Here is a 14,992-nt window from a genome sequence, read left to right as displayed (position 1 = left end):
GCTGCCAAATATGCCTATCAGCCCGATATGCCTTTTTGTATCCCTTCCACCTCCTGTTGTTCGTAGTCAACTGAGCCACTCTCGACGGGCTGTGTGTGGGACACCTTCTCCCCAACCCCGAACTCCCTCAAAACCAACCATGCCGGCCATGTCGCCACACCCCACAACGCAAAATTCCAATACACAGCTCCCACTTCAGCGAATACAGTCAGACTCGTAATACCGTAGCTAACAGCCTGCCAAGCACTCTCACTCCCTCTCAACAATGCGGCATAACGAATGACCTCGGGCTCGTCTGCCGCTAGCCTACCAATGATGAAGTATAGGAACAGGTAGTTGAGTTGGAAACCAGCGGTTAGGAATATGAAGACGGCGAAAGCGCGCCCAAAGCCAGGCGACGTCCAATCGTACGTCGGTCTCGAATCGCGAAACTCAGTGACGAGTATCGTGGCCCAGAGCCACCAGGCGCCTTGTAGAACTACAATGACCCAGAAGGTACTGCGTGCGCGGGTACGCAGAGGAATCTTGGTGCGGTCGAGGTATTGGCCGAGTAGGTTTCCACATGTCACTGCGATGATGCCGGAGAGGAACGACCCGAGAGCGCGCGCACGCACGGAGAACCACACTGTTTTTCAGTCAATACTGGGCGCTCTATATCTTTTCTGCAGGTATATGGGATGACTTACGAGCAAGGTAGGTGAAGAATACTGCTTCAGCAAAGACAGCCTGGCCGATCCAAAGAAGGATGAGCAAGAAGCGCTTGGTAAAGAACAGCCTCGTAATTTCCTTGATTTCGACCCAGGGATTCTCTAGGATAGCCAAATTGACTTTCTTCCCATCTTTCCTCTGGACTTTACCCGGACTATTCAGGAACAGACCCACCACAGGTCCAACGCATTGCAAAGCGATGAAGATCAGATACACAGTATACGTGACTTTGCCCGCTTGATCGCGATCCGCGTTGAGACCAAGGTTGATAGCTCCTCCAAGGATCTGGCCAGCAAGCCGGTATGTGAGCCAATACCCCAGCGCTTTTCCTTTGTTCCAGGGTTCGGGGTATGCAATCGCGATCGCAGCTTCAGCCATCCAGAAGACTCCTGCTGAGATGCCGCATAGTGAGGAGCCGAGGTAGATGAACCACTCGGTTCCGAAGCGATTGTTCGTGTAGAGCGCTGCCGCATACGGGGCATAGCCGATGCTGTCGTTCGCGTTAGTCATGCTATGCGCTCATACGGGGTGTGATTGCCTACGTTCCAAAGATCAGTGCTCCTTTGATCCCGACATAGTGCACGATTACGCTGCTGAAATAGCAGCTCACGACCATGAGACAGAATGTGAGTGCGTTGCCTGCGTTGACGAGATGTGGTGATTGGGCTCCGCCGGCACCGAGACTGTTCATTGCGCCCCAGATACCTGGTGCGCTGAAGTTGCAGAGTCCCAAGATGGTCATGTTGAAAAACGTTGAGCGGTACCATTTGACTGCTATTTGTGAGTCTATTATGTTTGGATATTGGATACTTTGATGCTCACCTGGATAGTCTCGCTTCTCAACTCCTTCGTCGCTGCCATACTCGATGGAGGTGTCTGAGTTCGCCATAGTCAACACTCCTGCAGAAAGGCGATACCGGATGAACAGAAGTACTGATGCCCGTCATACTCGGCGTGCTTCAAACGTTTGATAGATATAGTACCTAAAAGTTGCGACAATGCTTCATACTACACTGCGTTAGTACAACTCGCCATACAGCTACATACTCGGCACACAAAGGTACCGAGCTCCACACTCGATACAAAGCCTGTGCAACCAGTGAGCCGTGTCTCCGGTATCCCCAAAACATCGTCCCAGATTCATCGGAAAAGCTCCAGACGCAGCGAGAGGCCTGACGGTATGCTGTCCCGGTCGTACCTCGGACACGGCATGATGATGGGATAGCACGCCATCTCCAAGGTACTTGACGATGCGATATGGGGCAGTCATCCTTAACGGTCGGCGTGTATACGAAATAAGGCCTAGTGGACACTGACGAAACCGCGGTAAGAACAGTAGCGTATCACGCAATCTTCATCCAAGATTGTGAACCACAGTGCAAGACATGACATTCGAAGAGAGTACAACTTGTAGCGAGGAACCACGAACTTTTAGGAGCGGGCCAATTTCCGAGTAAATTGTCTGCAAGCGAGCGAGTATGCACTCATATATTCAAACAGCTCGATACGAGTATCTATGGTTTCCTCTCTGCACCCGGCACATCCCACCAGCGCTCATGAAGATCCCTCAAATCTACTTCCTGGCCAGGCGCTTTGAGATATGAGGTCAAGTCAGTCGATTCATCGAGCTCTGCCTCAGTGTACCCATTCCCAAAATAGGCGAAGCGATTGCCCTTGTGCTCGCGTTCGTACTCCCAATCTTCCCATCGTGGCTCCCGTCTAGCTATGGTAAAGTGCGCAGCTGAACCAGGCCATAAGCCGTGAATACGCTGTCCAGGAATTCCGCCATTGTTCCAAGACGAACACTTATCGGTCAAGACTGTGGTCGGGAAGAAAGCGTCACAGTAGTCGACAAAGTCATCCGTTGCCTCTTTCGATGGTGATAAGGACTTAAGTCCTTGTGAAGAGACTTTGCGAAGTACTTTGGCGAAGTAAGTGAGTGACGTCTCTACGCCATGTGGCACTGTACCCGAAGGCCCCGTAGCATGCGGTCCGGCTAGGAAGAATAGGTTGGGGAAACCGGGTGTAGCCAGACCTAGATATGTGTAAGGAAAGCCCCATTTACCTCCGGGCTTCCATGCTTCGTGGACATCCTCTCCGCGCGCCTTGATCGAAAATGGTGGAACGAGATCGGTGTTGGCACCGGTCGCGCAAAATATCGCATCAAAATCGAACGTTCTGCCATCGGTCGTTTCAATACCTCGAGGTGTAAAACGCTTGATAGGCGACTTGACAAGCTCCACATTCGCTTCGGTGAGAGACTCCAAGTAGCCAGGACCCGGTGTGAGTCGTCTGCAGTGCGGGGCAAAATCTGGTATCAGTCCATCGAGCAGTTCGGGTTTTTGCGCTACCCGCTTCTTCATGACATCGATGAACTGCTCTCGCATGCCCTGGTTTTCGGTTGATCCACGAATCATGGCACGGAATCGTCTCCAGTATCTATCCTCAAGGTCTTTCCTGAAGGCCAGATACGCTCCAGGGTCTTCCAGAGCCTTGCGCTGTTCCTGCGAGTATGGCTGCGGCTCAAAGGTCCGCTCATCGCCTGCCCACGATGTCGCGATCCATGTTGGATTGCGAACGAAGTGAGTGATGTGTTTTGCAATGGGCTGTAGGTTTGGCACGACCTGAATACCGCTTGCGCCATTCCCAATGACAGCGACTTTCTTGCCCGTCGGGTCGAATGAAACGTCCCAGTTCGACGTGTGTCTTAGATGGCCTTGGTAGTCGTTCAGGCCCGGATAATCAGGTAGCTTCCATGAGTTGAACCGGCCAATGGCGGTGATGACGAAATCGAAAGTCTCTGTCGTGGTGGCCTCATCTTTGAGGTTTCGCACTGTCACCCGCCATTTGGACTGTGCATCATCCCATTCTGCCTCGTCGACGCGGTGCCGAAGTCTGACGAACTTGTAGACGTCGTGCTTCTTAGCCTGCGCCTGCCAATAGTCACGAATCTCAGCGCCTCGCGCGAAGATCTCAGACCATTGCGTGTTGGGCGAGTATGTCGCTTGATACACATGAGATGGAATGTCGCATCGTACGCCGGGGTACACATTCTCAAGCCACGTGCCACTCTGCACGTTGTCAGCGCGATTCTCCCACAACTCTTGCGTGCACTTACAATATCGTCGTTCTTCTCAAAGATGGTCAAGTCGATGCCCGGCACTTTCGCTGGCAGAAGTATACCTGCATTGATACCAGCGAGACCAGCACCGATGACAGCGACGCGAAGGCTTCGTACATGATCGATGTACTGCGTTGGACTCAACTGCAGCTTCGAAACGGGGTAAAAAGTTGGCAAGGCAGCGTGAGATTCATCTTGTTTGTTGCCCTCTGCTGACGCGAGATGTTCTGCGAGCTGTGCGACGCGTCGCGATGGTGTTGAACCTTGCCCCGAAACCGTTAGATTGGCCGCGGTTGATGAGATTGGGCTTGGCGTCATTATGTAAGCGGTGGTTGTCCTCGCTGTCCCTGGAATGATGCCCTCTCGTCGGACACATGTCTCTACCCATGATGACTTTAAAGCCCCGGGGTAAGCTGCCTCGCTATCATCAACTTTGTTCTCAAGCACCGATGCCGTAAGACGCTGTTAGATGCGCTATCTTTTCCCGGCCTGCAGAGCCGCCGGTCGGGCAGATGGGCAATCACGTCTTTTCTCCGCTTGCTGACGAAATCGGCTCGCAGCAATCGCGGTGGTTGTCGTGCTCGCTCCCCTGTACTGACGCGACCTTGCGCTCTAGGGAGAGAGAGACAGCAACTAGGACAGATTTGCAACACCCAAGAAGACATCGACGGCGTCGTTCCCCATTGCAGGATGCAACCCAGAGCAAGATCGCGTTACCTTGCACATCTTCAAGCTGACGCATACTGATATGGCATCTCGGTCACTTGCACCGAATCTTAGGGCGTATCGAATCTCTTAGAGCACTTGATTTTGTTTAAATACACGACATCTCAGCTTGCTTAATCGCATTTGCTTTTCACTCCGGAATGACGTGGTCCTTAGCATCGACTCCCGCCTTCCACCGATACGTCGATGCCACGTGCTCCTCAAGCGGCCCTTTCTGTCCCTTCTTCGCATAGAAGTTTTCGCGATAAGTGCCACCAGGCACAGCATAATCGTCCCAGAACAAACCCCGCTTCTTGAGCTCGGGAAGCAACAACTCAATCATGTCCACAAACGACTGTGGAAAGACGGCGTACGCCTAGCTCGTGCATCAGAGTCAATACTACCACAATAACCGGGATACGACTCACCATGTTGAAACCGTCAACGTCGGCCTCGTCAATCCAGACTTGCAACCCATCCGCAACTTGGGTTGGGGTTCCAACAAGAATGGGACCGTTTCCACCGATGCTCACGTGCTCCGCGACTGTATGCTTCGTCCATTTGGAGGTTCCAGGGGAGAACCGAGCGTAGCCTTCGACAGTAGACCGCACAGCGTTGCTCTCGACGTGACGCAGTTCCTCATCGTCTCCGTATTTTCCGAGATCAATGCCAGTCCAACCACAGAACAGCGACAACGCTCCTTCCAAGGACGCATATTTGCGGTAATCGGCAAGCTTAGCCTGGGCCTCTTCTTCGGTTTGACCGATAATGGGTGTTACAAGGGCAAGAAACTTGATGTTCTTCCCTTCCCGACCAAACTGCGAAGAGGCAATGTGTCGGATTTCCGCGATGTTCTTCGCACAGACCTCGGGCGCATGGGCGGAGACAAATATTGCTTCTGCATTTTGTGCTGCAAAGGCTTTTCCTGCCTTCGACGCACCCGCCTGGAGGATGAGAGGCGTACGTTGCGGGCTTGGCTGGCATATGTGAGGGCCAGGCACGTTGAAGTACTTTCCCTCGTGGTTGATCTCGCGCACCCGATCGGGTACCGTGTATACGCCACTCTTCCGGTCCAGTACGACTGCATCGTCTCTCCAAGAAGACTCTAGCAGCTTGTACATGACCTTCACATATTCCTCAGCCTGCGCATAGCGCTCGTCATGCTGAAGTGTATCAGCAAAGTCTCTAGCCAAGCCAAGCCGAGGTACACGAAACACTAACCGGCAGTTGCTCCTTCATACCCATGTTACGCGCAGCTGAATCAAGATAGCTGGTCACAATCTGTAAAGGTTATTATCCATGCAGCGATCGAGGAAGCGAATACCCTCACATTCCAACCAAGCCTAGATCAAGTCAGTCCTTGAGCCAGATAAGAAGAACAGATGTCTCACCTTCCCTTCGAAAGATGATCGACCGTCGATAATCTCCGAGCAAGATGGTACGGTTGTTCGTATGTTGTCGAGACAGTCACGCCGAATCCAATGCTCTTGGTGACTGCTGCCATGGCACTCACAATGGCCAAAGGCTCATTCACTGGCCATTGCGCGCCTGAGACTTTTGCAGCATCAAGATTGCCATTGTAGACATCATATCCACCGAGCACGTCGGCTACGAAGATACCATGAATTTTGGCATTTTCAAGCAGCTTCGCAAGCTCTACCCAGTGCTCGATGTTGTTGAACTCATGCGAACGGTCATCAGGATGTCTCCACAGGCCTGGTGACTGGTGGCCACTGCCTATTGGAGGCTAATTGTTAGCTATCGTCAAGTTGCTCGATCGACTTGCTGCTCTCCCATGTAGATTGGCTTTATGAGGGGGCGTCACGTGAACTTACACATCTCAACGAAGGCATTGATGATCAGCTTCTTCTTGCCTTTCGCTGTCGCATCAATCTTTCGCCTCGCATTCTTCGAATTTGCAACTCCATTCTCTCGGTTTCGCTTCGCCATGGTAGGAATCAATGGTTGTTTCGCAAAGTATCGAATGGTATCGTGCGGAAGAAGTTCGTGGTTCTGGAGGTCGGATGATGTGCTTTGAGCGCTCTCAAACGCAATCGCTTAGGTATCTGCGGGATGCGTCATCACGTCAACTCCGAGGTATCACTATATGTTTGTCTCCGATGTAGGCCCTTCTATCTACGCTACGCGACGGTAAGTTGAGGCGGTAAATTGATAGTATGCCGACTATGCGTATTATGCCATCTTAATCCACAATGACAACAGTTATTCGCGCACCTAGGGTGTCGTTGTTGTAGACTGGCAGATCGCACCTAACCTACTTGAGTAATCTACATGCGTACTCCCGGAGAGGTCGCAAACAGAAACCCGAAAGCTGACGATCAGAAGCCAGTTGAGGAGTTGCATTGAAGGAGAATTGACCTGCCACCAACGCAAACGGCACACACCTTGAGCAACCTGAATTTCAATCTTCATGATGTTGCAAGTCAAGCGAACTCGTAGTATCACAGCAGCGTCTTCAAAAGAGACAGTATCGAAAAGACGTAAAACAATCGAACAGGTCCAGCAAAAGGGCAAAGAAGAGACGCTTCCCAAGGTACAACCAGCACTGAAACTCCATGCGATACGCCAACCATACGAAGTCTCCGCCGACCACCCTCTCCCCAGCATTCAACACGACAGCGAACTCCTAGTAAAAGTGCAAGCTGTCGGCCTCAACCCAATCGACTGGAAAGCACCGTACGTACCGATCACCCAGCCCCATACCCACACATCAACTAACATCCCTCCAGCGACTACAACTTCGGCATCCCAACCCTACCTTACATATCCGGCCGCGAATACAGCGGCACAGTCCTCTTCACCCCAACAACACCCTCATCACGGATCAAAAAGGGCGACCGCGTCCTCGTCCCCTCAACCGACTACCGCGACCCACGCAAAGCCGCCTATCAACACTACAGCATCGCATCCACTTTCAACACCATCCGTCTACCACCGAACATCACCCTTAACTCCGGCAGTATCCTAGGCGTAGCTTTTGTCTCCGCGGCCCTCACACTAGGAATATGTCTCGGGCTCGATTTTTCCGACATCGAGGACGGGCCTGACATTCTCGGTATTGTACGAAGTCTGGATCAGGAGGGTATACCTAGTGATATACGCCAAGAATGTTTCCATAGCATTGGCGTCAAAGAACGTATCAAAGCCGGAGATAACCTGGTTATCTGGGGCGCGGGATCGGTGTGTGCGTTCGTCACGATGCAGATAGCACGATTAGCCGGGGTGAAAGTCATAGCAGTTGTCGATGCCGTAAAACACGGTTCCAGACTTCTGGCCTCGGAAGCAGCGCGACCGGATTATCTCGTTGATGCCCACGACGCAGGAAGAGCGGTGGAAGTAATCCGCGCATATACGGGGAAGACAGGCGCGCGGTTTGGCTTCGATACGCTGGGCAGAGACACGGCGGGGCACTTGATGAGCGCTCTTGCTCATCCTACTGTTCCAGCTTCGTCACAGGCCAAACTGCCGACTCCGCCGTCAACACCGCATACCCCCGTTTCTACGGCGCAGCGGTCTCATCTCGTGGGCTTGACGGGTCTGCCGAAGGATGACGTACCGAAAGACGTTGTGCTGCACAGTGTGCCGATTAAGCTTTATCACGAAGTGCCGAAAGTGGGCGAGGCGCTTAGTGCGTGGTGCGAACGGCTGCTCGCCAAAGGGATGTTGGTACCGCCGGATGTTGTGGGTACGGTGGAGGGGTTGGAAGGGGTGAATGCGGGATTGGATCGGATGAGGCGGCGGGAGGTCAGTGGTGGGAGATTGGTTGCTGTGTTGAAGTAGAGTGAGGTGAAGGAAAAGGGAAAAAAGGGAGGTTGGTGCGAGATCTTGAGATGGATGAACATGTGTGTAGAGGTAAGGATATCCCAATGCATTTTGATATATAGTACAAGTCGCAAATCTCCATCTTGCCTTTTGTCACAAAAGACTAGACGATGAGTCTGCGCAAAAAGCAGTGGTGGTCATCCAGGGTATTGGTAATTCGTAGTCGTCGTCGTTACAAACTACGCCAATGTAATCCCCTTCGCTGCGCCAGCCCAACTGGGCAGCGTCAATGCCGGCAAAACAAAGCACCGCAACGCCTCTCCAAAATGCATGATTATGCCAAAAGCCGTCAAGTTATGGCTGCGTTTTTGCTACGCCCCTCCCCCAATGCGCCCATGATGCAAAGTCCAAGTCCATGATGATGGGTATAGAGAAAGAGAAGAAAAAGGCAAACGTGGAGACCAAGAAAGGGGTATGCGCTAAAAGACAAGGCTGATGAAGATGAAGATGATTGCTGCGTTGTCGTAGGGATAAAGAAGTCATTTCGGGTATTGAGTTACGCGGTTCGTGACAAAGGGTTTTGTTCAAAAAAAGCGACAGGAGTAGCAACGTTAATGTTCGTCTTCGCTGCTCCACGCGCCGTCGTCTTCTTGATCGATACTTTCCATGACTTCCTTGATGACGCCGTGGCTCTTCGGGTCCAGATTCATGGCTATCGTGAGGTGGCGGATGGCGCTCGCGCGGTCTCGCAACTTCTTGTAACACCTACCTAGCAGGAAATGTATGTTGGGGTCGTCTGGAGCAGCGTCTTTCAGGTAGAGAAGCTCGTGTAGGGCCTCTTGCGGCGCGTTCAACTTCAGCAGGACTTGTGATTTGCGGAAGCGTGCCATAACGGAGCGTGGTTCGATCTTGATCGCGTTTTCGAACTGCAGCAATGCGGGTTCAGTCTTCTTCATGCGGTCCAGAACCTGCGTACTCATGTTAGTATTCGACAGACAAGTAAGAGCAATGATTACTTACCAAGCCTATCCGAACAAGGAGCATGGCGTTGTTCTGGTTGATCTCCGCCGCTGCCCGATAATGCTTCTCAGCCACTTCGTACTTGCCCAGACGCTCGTAGACGTTTCCAAGACCGTACCAACCGTTGTAGTGCCTGTTATCGGCACTGATGGCGTTGCGATAAGCCGCCATGGCTTTATCGAACTCCTCATTTGCGACATGCTCATGACCTTGGAGGGTGAAAGCATAGGCGAACTTTGGATCCAACTGGGTAGCTCGAGCGAAGCATTTGACGGCTTCATCATGCTGCCCGTTTATAGAGCTTGCATTACCCAGTGCACACCAAGCTTGTGGAGAGAGACGATCTTGGTCCATCAGCGTGTGTGCAAGATGACCCAAGGCCACCTCGTCCCTGAGCTGCCAGAGCGTATTGGAATACACTTCCATATGCTCTGAGGAAGCAGGTGCCAGTTCTCGTATCTTCCGAAACGTGATGGCTGCGTCTGTATAATGTGTGCGCTCGTAGTGGGCCTTGCCGATCTGCGCCAGGACCCAAGGTGTTTCCCGCTGTGACTTGGGCACGAGTCCAAATGCCTCAAGTGCCTTTGATGCATCATAGCGACTTAGATGCCTGTAGCCAGAAGCTATCTTGAGGAGCAGGTCCAGCAGCCAGCTCAGAACATCTCGGTCCCGTGAAGTATCTGCGGGCGGACCCATTCTTGGGGGCGGTGCGACAGTTGTCTCCGCCACGCTCCGTGGTCTCTCCGGCTTTGTGGGCTCAGAGTTGTCGACATGCGGTTTCCTGTTGCCACTAACAACTCTGCCCACAGTCGAGCCTGTCCCTGAGCGTGGCTTGGGAGCTGCCGCCCTTGCTTTCCGTAGCTCGCGCCGCTCTTTCGACTCGAGGTCTCTGCTTGATGTGCCGCCTGGTCTGCTACTCGAAGGCCGAATCTGAGTGATGGAGTTCAGCAGCCGTACACTGCGCCGTGGGGGAGCTGCTGTAGGATCGAACGGTTGCGATTGTTGTTGTGATTGGGAGTGAGGTTGCTGCGGTGCTTGTGAGTGGGGCTGCGGCTGCTGCAGAGAATGGCCAGATACGGTTCTCTTATGACCGTTCTGGTATACGGGCCGCGGAATGTCCGTCTGATCACTCTCGGGGTTTGTCTTGGTACGGGCTCTTGATGTTATGGGGCGCATTTGGACTGGGCCGCCAGCCTCACCCATCATGGCGTGCTCGTCGTGTACGTTTTGGCCGTTGACAAAGGGGTTTTCGACGTCGTTGTATGAAGGCGGCTGCGCGCTGCGGCCATTCATTCTGGGCTGAAGGTTGTATGAGGAGGCGGGAGGGAGCATGTCGGGCGTTATTTTGAAGATGTTGTGAGGGCGGACGACGGCGCCAATATCGCAGAGACCGGTGAAGGCATCCCACATGAAGGAGTTGATCTTGAGCGCGGCGACAAAGTGTTCAATGGCCCTTTTGGAGTCGCCGTGGGCTGCGTACAGCTTTCCCAGCATGCAGTAGCAGGCGGCGGCGTCGGGCACGTGGCGTCGTGAGGTCTCGGAATGCTTGTCTGTGACGAATGTCAATACAGGTCACCAGTGTTTACTCCTATAGATACTCACTCCAGTGGTTGCGCCCTGCCCAGGAACTGCGCATTTTCTCCAGCGCCTGGGCTCCCTGCTCGTAGCGGCCGAGGGCGAGACAGGCCTGGGCAAAGACGTAGGCGCATCCTAGATGCTGGGTGTGGTTGCCCTTGGCCCGCGCATCGTCCAGGGCTTGCTTGTATCTCCCCAGACGGAGGTTGCACAGGGCAAGTAGGTGCGCGGCATCGTGGCTGCGGGGGTCGAGGGCGTGCAGGCGGCCGGCAAAGAACAGGGCGTTTTCAGCGAAGCCGTTGTCGAGGTGGTAGTATACGATCTGGCGCAGCTGGGCATTTACGCCTGGGGGTGCTGACATGCTTGCTGGGCGGCGGCGGAGACAGGGCGGAGACTCAAGGTAATGCGCTCATAGTCGGGGCGGCGTTGGCTGGAGCGGCGGCGGTGGTGATGTTGCGGGCAGGCGGGTGGACGCGGTCAAGGTGTAGGTTTACGCGCTACGAGTGCCAAGACATGTAACAAAACAATGTCCCGCCTAGAGACGCACGACGTTTCTCTCCACACGTCCAGCCAGTCACAGCCACATCGCACCTTCACCATGGCCAAGGTACGCCCGCCCGCCCGCCGCCCACTGCCACGCACCCGTCACTGACAGCCCCCGTAGAAAGCCACCAAGACCCTCGCGGCTTCCAATGCCCAGCGCCTCAACCAGACCCTCTACATCACCCTCGCCGTCCACGGCCTCTGGTGGCTCCTGCGTGCCCTCGTCTTCCGCGCCTCACTGTCACGCAAGTCATTGATCGTCTATCTACTCCTCTCGGCTCCGCAACTGCTCATCCAGCTGTACTTCGAACGCCTCTCTCGCCCTACCCTTGATACCGATGGCGCCGTCAAGCGACCTGGCGAAGACCTCGATGCCAAGGGCCTGACTGAGTACATGTGGGATGTCGTCTATTGGACGTATGGCTGCATTGTCATGGCTGCCATTGTGGGAGACTACGCCTGGCTCCTGTGGATTGTGATCCCCGTCTACAGTGCCTATTCCGCTTACACCACCTACACTGGCATGAGGGGTGGATACCAGGATGCAGCCGGTGTTCCCCAGCCGCAAGCAAGCAAGAGACAGGCCAAGATGGAGAAGCGAGGTGGCCAGAAGATGCAGTACCGGTGAAGGCCAGCGTCAGATCATCATGTATTATATATACAGCATTATACATAAGTTTAGGCCTCGACCTTTGTGGGAATCTTGGGGATGCCTCGTTTGCGGTCCTGGTGCGGCACACCATACCGCCATCCAGCAGCCGCGGCGCCTCTGCCGTCTCTGCCTGCAGTCTCTACGCTGACGTCCTTGAAGACGAAATCCCACCTCCGCTGCGGCACCACTTTCATGGCCCTAAGCTCCTCTTCTTTGCGCTTCTCTTCTTGCCTCTTCTTTGCTTGCTCTTGTTCAAATCGCTGCTCGGCAAGTTTCTTGCGCTCCTCGAACGAAAGTCCAGACTGCAACTCACGCTCAGCCTGAACAAGTTCTGGATGAGGAATGCGTGCGTCGGCCGGCAACAACGTGTTGTCAAAAGCCTTGCCAGCATCTTCACGCGTGAATTGCCGAGACTCAGCAACAGGCACAAAGAGCTGCTGGCGTGTCGCGGGGTGTACCGCGAGGTCATTGATGGGCTCGTGCGTGATAGGACGTTTGTTTTTGTTCCCAGGAAGCGAGGTATCGATGTGTGGGGTTGTTGGAAGCATGGAAAGAACCGCCTTGGAGTAAGGGAGCGCGAGTGTTTTGCCCTGTACGCATTGAATTAGCAATTGTAATACAGCGTGTTTCCGTTGTTTGAAAGAACAAGCCGACGACGTTCAGCAAGAGCATGACTTAAGATTTGTAACCATGTGGATGTCTTAAAGACTAATCGATTTTTAAGAAGCTCATCATGTCGTGTTGTGGGGGAATTGATGAAAATGTGAGAACATACCTGCGCTATCCACTCTTTCTCCATTTGCTTCAGTCGCACAACAGCGCCGACGCGTTCATTGCTGACGCCAAACTCGACACTGGCGAGCGATACTGTCGCCCCATCTTTCTTGACTCTCCGCCAGATTGCTTCCCGGAGGTCTTCGCTCAATACTGGCTGGCTGCGGAACCACTGATTGAGGGGGAATGGCCGCAAGTCCTCTGCCGTCTCAGGCGGAAGCTTGCTGTCGTCGTCCGCTTCTTTCGGCTTCTTGGTATCCTTCTCCTCGGCTGCACCAGACTGAATGGCAGCATCTAGTGCATCCAGGCTCTCCTGTCCTGCAGGCGTGGCCTTTTCTGTCGTCTCCTCTGCCTTGGCCTCCGCTCCAGCTTGCTCTGCCTCAGTCGAGGCAGCAGCCTTCGCACCCCCATCTCTCCGCCATCCAGGGCCAGCGCGTACCAGGTTGCCGTACTTGTCGTAAGCTCCTAGGTAGTTTGTGGAGTCGGGTATAGGCTCCTTGAGCTGTCGACCCGGCCCATTGAGCCACTCATAAAATTTCCGCCGCCGTAATGTGATTTGTGGACATGGTGTCTGTGAGAAATGTCGCGAATGCCGTGATGGGCTCCAGGCGACCTGTGGCCGTGCAGCTAAGCACTGAGTGGCCTGCGATGGGGTGGCCGGTGTTGAGAAATTTTGACACCGTAACCGAGGAGGCATGTTGAAGATGTGGGAGGCTACCGCATTGGCGCAGGTATGGATTGGAGATGAAAGGAACAAGAAGGGAAGTCGTATACACGTAAAGAAGCTTAGTGGTGGGAGTGGTAGGTTGGAATGCAGAGAAATGAGGAGCTCGCAGGAAATTCTAGTGACGCGCTACGTGCACTAGTGTCTTGGCACAAATGAGCATCGTGACCCTCCACGACTCCCTGGTGTACGATATGATCACTGAAATCTACTGACGCCTCTGAACTTGCTAGGAAGACTTCTCAGATGACCAGAGCGGCGTTGATCTAATAAACAACAGGATAGTTTTCGCTAATTAAAGATAGTCACAAAATAGGATGAACCTTGGAGCCATCATGCCAACCCATATTTACATCAGTATCGTATAGAATACATGTCCACTGCGAATGTGGAAAGGTCAAGAACGCTTTCCATCGTGATGTACTGCATCATCGTAACTCGGCGGCGGTTCCTCACTACTGACCCTCTCTGTCTCCATACTTCGACGTCTCCTTTCGTACTGTGGCGCACTTGGTGGCTCTCGACGAGCTTCATCCAGTGCGCGCTGAGCCTCCTCGCGTTTCTTTTCCGTCCTGCTATTCTGCTCTCGAGTTGTGATTGGCGGCGGTGGCGCCGATGATGAAGACCCATAAATTGCTTCATGTTGCTATAAGAGCCGGTCAGCTGACATCATGATAAACGTTTCAGGATCGGAACATACAGCAATAGCCTTCTTCTCCTTACGCTCGAGTCTTTTCTCGGATATGGTACGTCCCAGCTTCTCGGCACCGAGGCCGAGACTGATGGCAAGGAGGCCAGCCTTGGTCATGTCAGTGAGTTGTCTCGTGCAGCTTGTTCATTGTAAGCTTACCATCGTAGGTCGTTCGGAGAAGTTGGAAGTGTTTTGGGCGCTTGTCTGAAGACGTGCTCGACGTTGTCCACAACAGCCTCGCGCAGGTGGCGAATACAGCGCTTGTTGTTCGAAGTATCTCTGACGGTTCTTTCTGCAACACATTGTGAGAAGAGTTTGAATTGAGTGTTTAAAGCGTTCAAGTTGTGCTTGTAGTGCTGAACTTTGAGAAGATGCCGATTCTTTCATTGTGGTCTTCTGCTTACCTTTATACTATGTCGAATCCTACCACGCAGTCTGACGTACGTGTCGCATTAATGCCCTTGTGGAGATGCCTGCAGTAAGATGAAGCGTTTCCAGTATTGTTTTCTCGCTTTCGGTAGTGTTAACACGCCAAACAAGTTGAGCAGATTGATCCGATGCAGTCGTTCTTATGACTTACGGCCGCAAGACGGTGACGTATGGCAATAGTGGCGTCGTCTACACAGTGATGATTGGCTATTCAACCTACCATTAGGCATGCCGTTCTAAGCGAATGCGAACTGTTACTTCAGAAAC

The 14,992-nt window shown here is 53.3% G+C and overlaps 7 protein-coding genes across 7 annotated transcripts; 2 read left to right on the top strand and 5 right to left on the bottom strand.

The window, feature by feature from the left end:
* Nucleotides 1-17: 17 nt before the first annotated feature.
* Nucleotides 18-1,597, bottom strand: J4E87_000499 (uncharacterized protein; the record flags this gene model as incomplete). The annotated part of the gene is made up of 4 exons (XM_049372156.1): nucleotides 18-625; nucleotides 687-1,198; nucleotides 1,251-1,479; nucleotides 1,531-1,597. The coding sequence occupies 4 exons, from the start codon at nucleotides 1,595-1,597 to the stop codon at nucleotides 18-20; spliced, it is 1,416 nt and encodes a 471-aa protein (XP_049238290.1).
* Nucleotides 1,598-2,222: 625 nt separating this feature from the next.
* J4E87_000498 (uncharacterized protein) lies at nucleotides 2,223-4,147 on the bottom strand (the record flags this gene model as incomplete). The annotated part of the gene is made up of 2 exons (XM_049372155.1): nucleotides 2,223-3,779; nucleotides 3,827-4,147. The coding sequence occupies 2 exons, from the start codon at nucleotides 4,145-4,147 to the stop codon at nucleotides 2,223-2,225; spliced, it is 1,878 nt and encodes a 625-aa protein (XP_049238289.1).
* Nucleotides 4,148-4,685: 538 nt separating this feature from the next.
* J4E87_000497 (uncharacterized protein) lies at nucleotides 4,686-6,484 on the bottom strand (the record flags this gene model as incomplete). Its single annotated transcript, XM_049372154.1, has 6 exons — nucleotides 4,686-4,910; nucleotides 4,963-5,697; nucleotides 5,756-5,815; nucleotides 5,865-5,877; nucleotides 5,926-6,250; nucleotides 6,370-6,484. The coding sequence occupies 6 exons, from the start codon at nucleotides 6,482-6,484 to the stop codon at nucleotides 4,686-4,688; spliced, it is 1,473 nt and encodes a 490-aa protein (XP_049238288.1).
* Nucleotides 6,485-6,968: 484 nt separating this feature from the next.
* J4E87_000496 (uncharacterized protein) lies at nucleotides 6,969-8,106 on the top strand (the record flags this gene model as incomplete). The annotated part of the gene is made up of 3 exons (XM_049372153.1): nucleotides 6,969-7,231; nucleotides 7,285-7,739; nucleotides 8,012-8,106. The coding sequence occupies 3 exons, from the start codon at nucleotides 6,969-6,971 to the stop codon at nucleotides 8,104-8,106; spliced, it is 813 nt and encodes a 270-aa protein (XP_049238287.1).
* Nucleotides 8,107-8,928: 822 nt separating this feature from the next.
* J4E87_000495 (uncharacterized protein) lies at nucleotides 8,929-11,273 on the bottom strand (the record flags this gene model as incomplete). The annotated part of the gene is made up of 3 exons (XM_049372152.1): nucleotides 8,929-9,285; nucleotides 9,338-10,887; nucleotides 10,940-11,273. 3 exons carry the CDS (start codon nucleotides 11,271-11,273, stop codon nucleotides 8,929-8,931), a joined length of 2,241 nt encoding a protein of 746 aa, XP_049238286.1.
* Nucleotides 11,274-11,510: 237 nt separating this feature from the next.
* Nucleotides 11,511-12,083, top strand: J4E87_000494 (uncharacterized protein; the record flags this gene model as incomplete). Its single annotated transcript, XM_049372151.1, has 2 exons — nucleotides 11,511-11,519; nucleotides 11,577-12,083. 2 exons carry the CDS (start codon nucleotides 11,511-11,513, stop codon nucleotides 12,081-12,083), a joined length of 516 nt encoding a protein of 171 aa, XP_049238285.1.
* A 50-nt stretch (nucleotides 12,084-12,133) lies between these two features.
* Nucleotides 12,134-14,413, bottom strand: J4E87_000493 (uncharacterized protein; the record flags this gene model as incomplete). Its single annotated transcript, XM_049372150.1, has 3 exons — nucleotides 12,134-12,697; nucleotides 12,883-13,452; nucleotides 14,306-14,413. The coding sequence occupies 3 exons, from the start codon at nucleotides 14,411-14,413 to the stop codon at nucleotides 12,134-12,136; spliced, it is 1,242 nt and encodes a 413-aa protein (XP_049238284.1).
* Nucleotides 14,414-14,992: the final 579 nt, after the last annotated feature.

This window comes from Alternaria ethzedia, assembly GCF_023757985.1.
Source record: "Alternaria ethzedia strain BMP 0044 chromosome Unknown scaffold_1, whole genome shotgun sequence".
Lineage (NCBI taxonomy): Eukaryota > Fungi > Ascomycota > Dothideomycetes > Pleosporales > Pleosporaceae > Alternaria > Alternaria ethzedia.
This window is presented reverse-complemented; position numbering and strand designations above follow the sequence as displayed.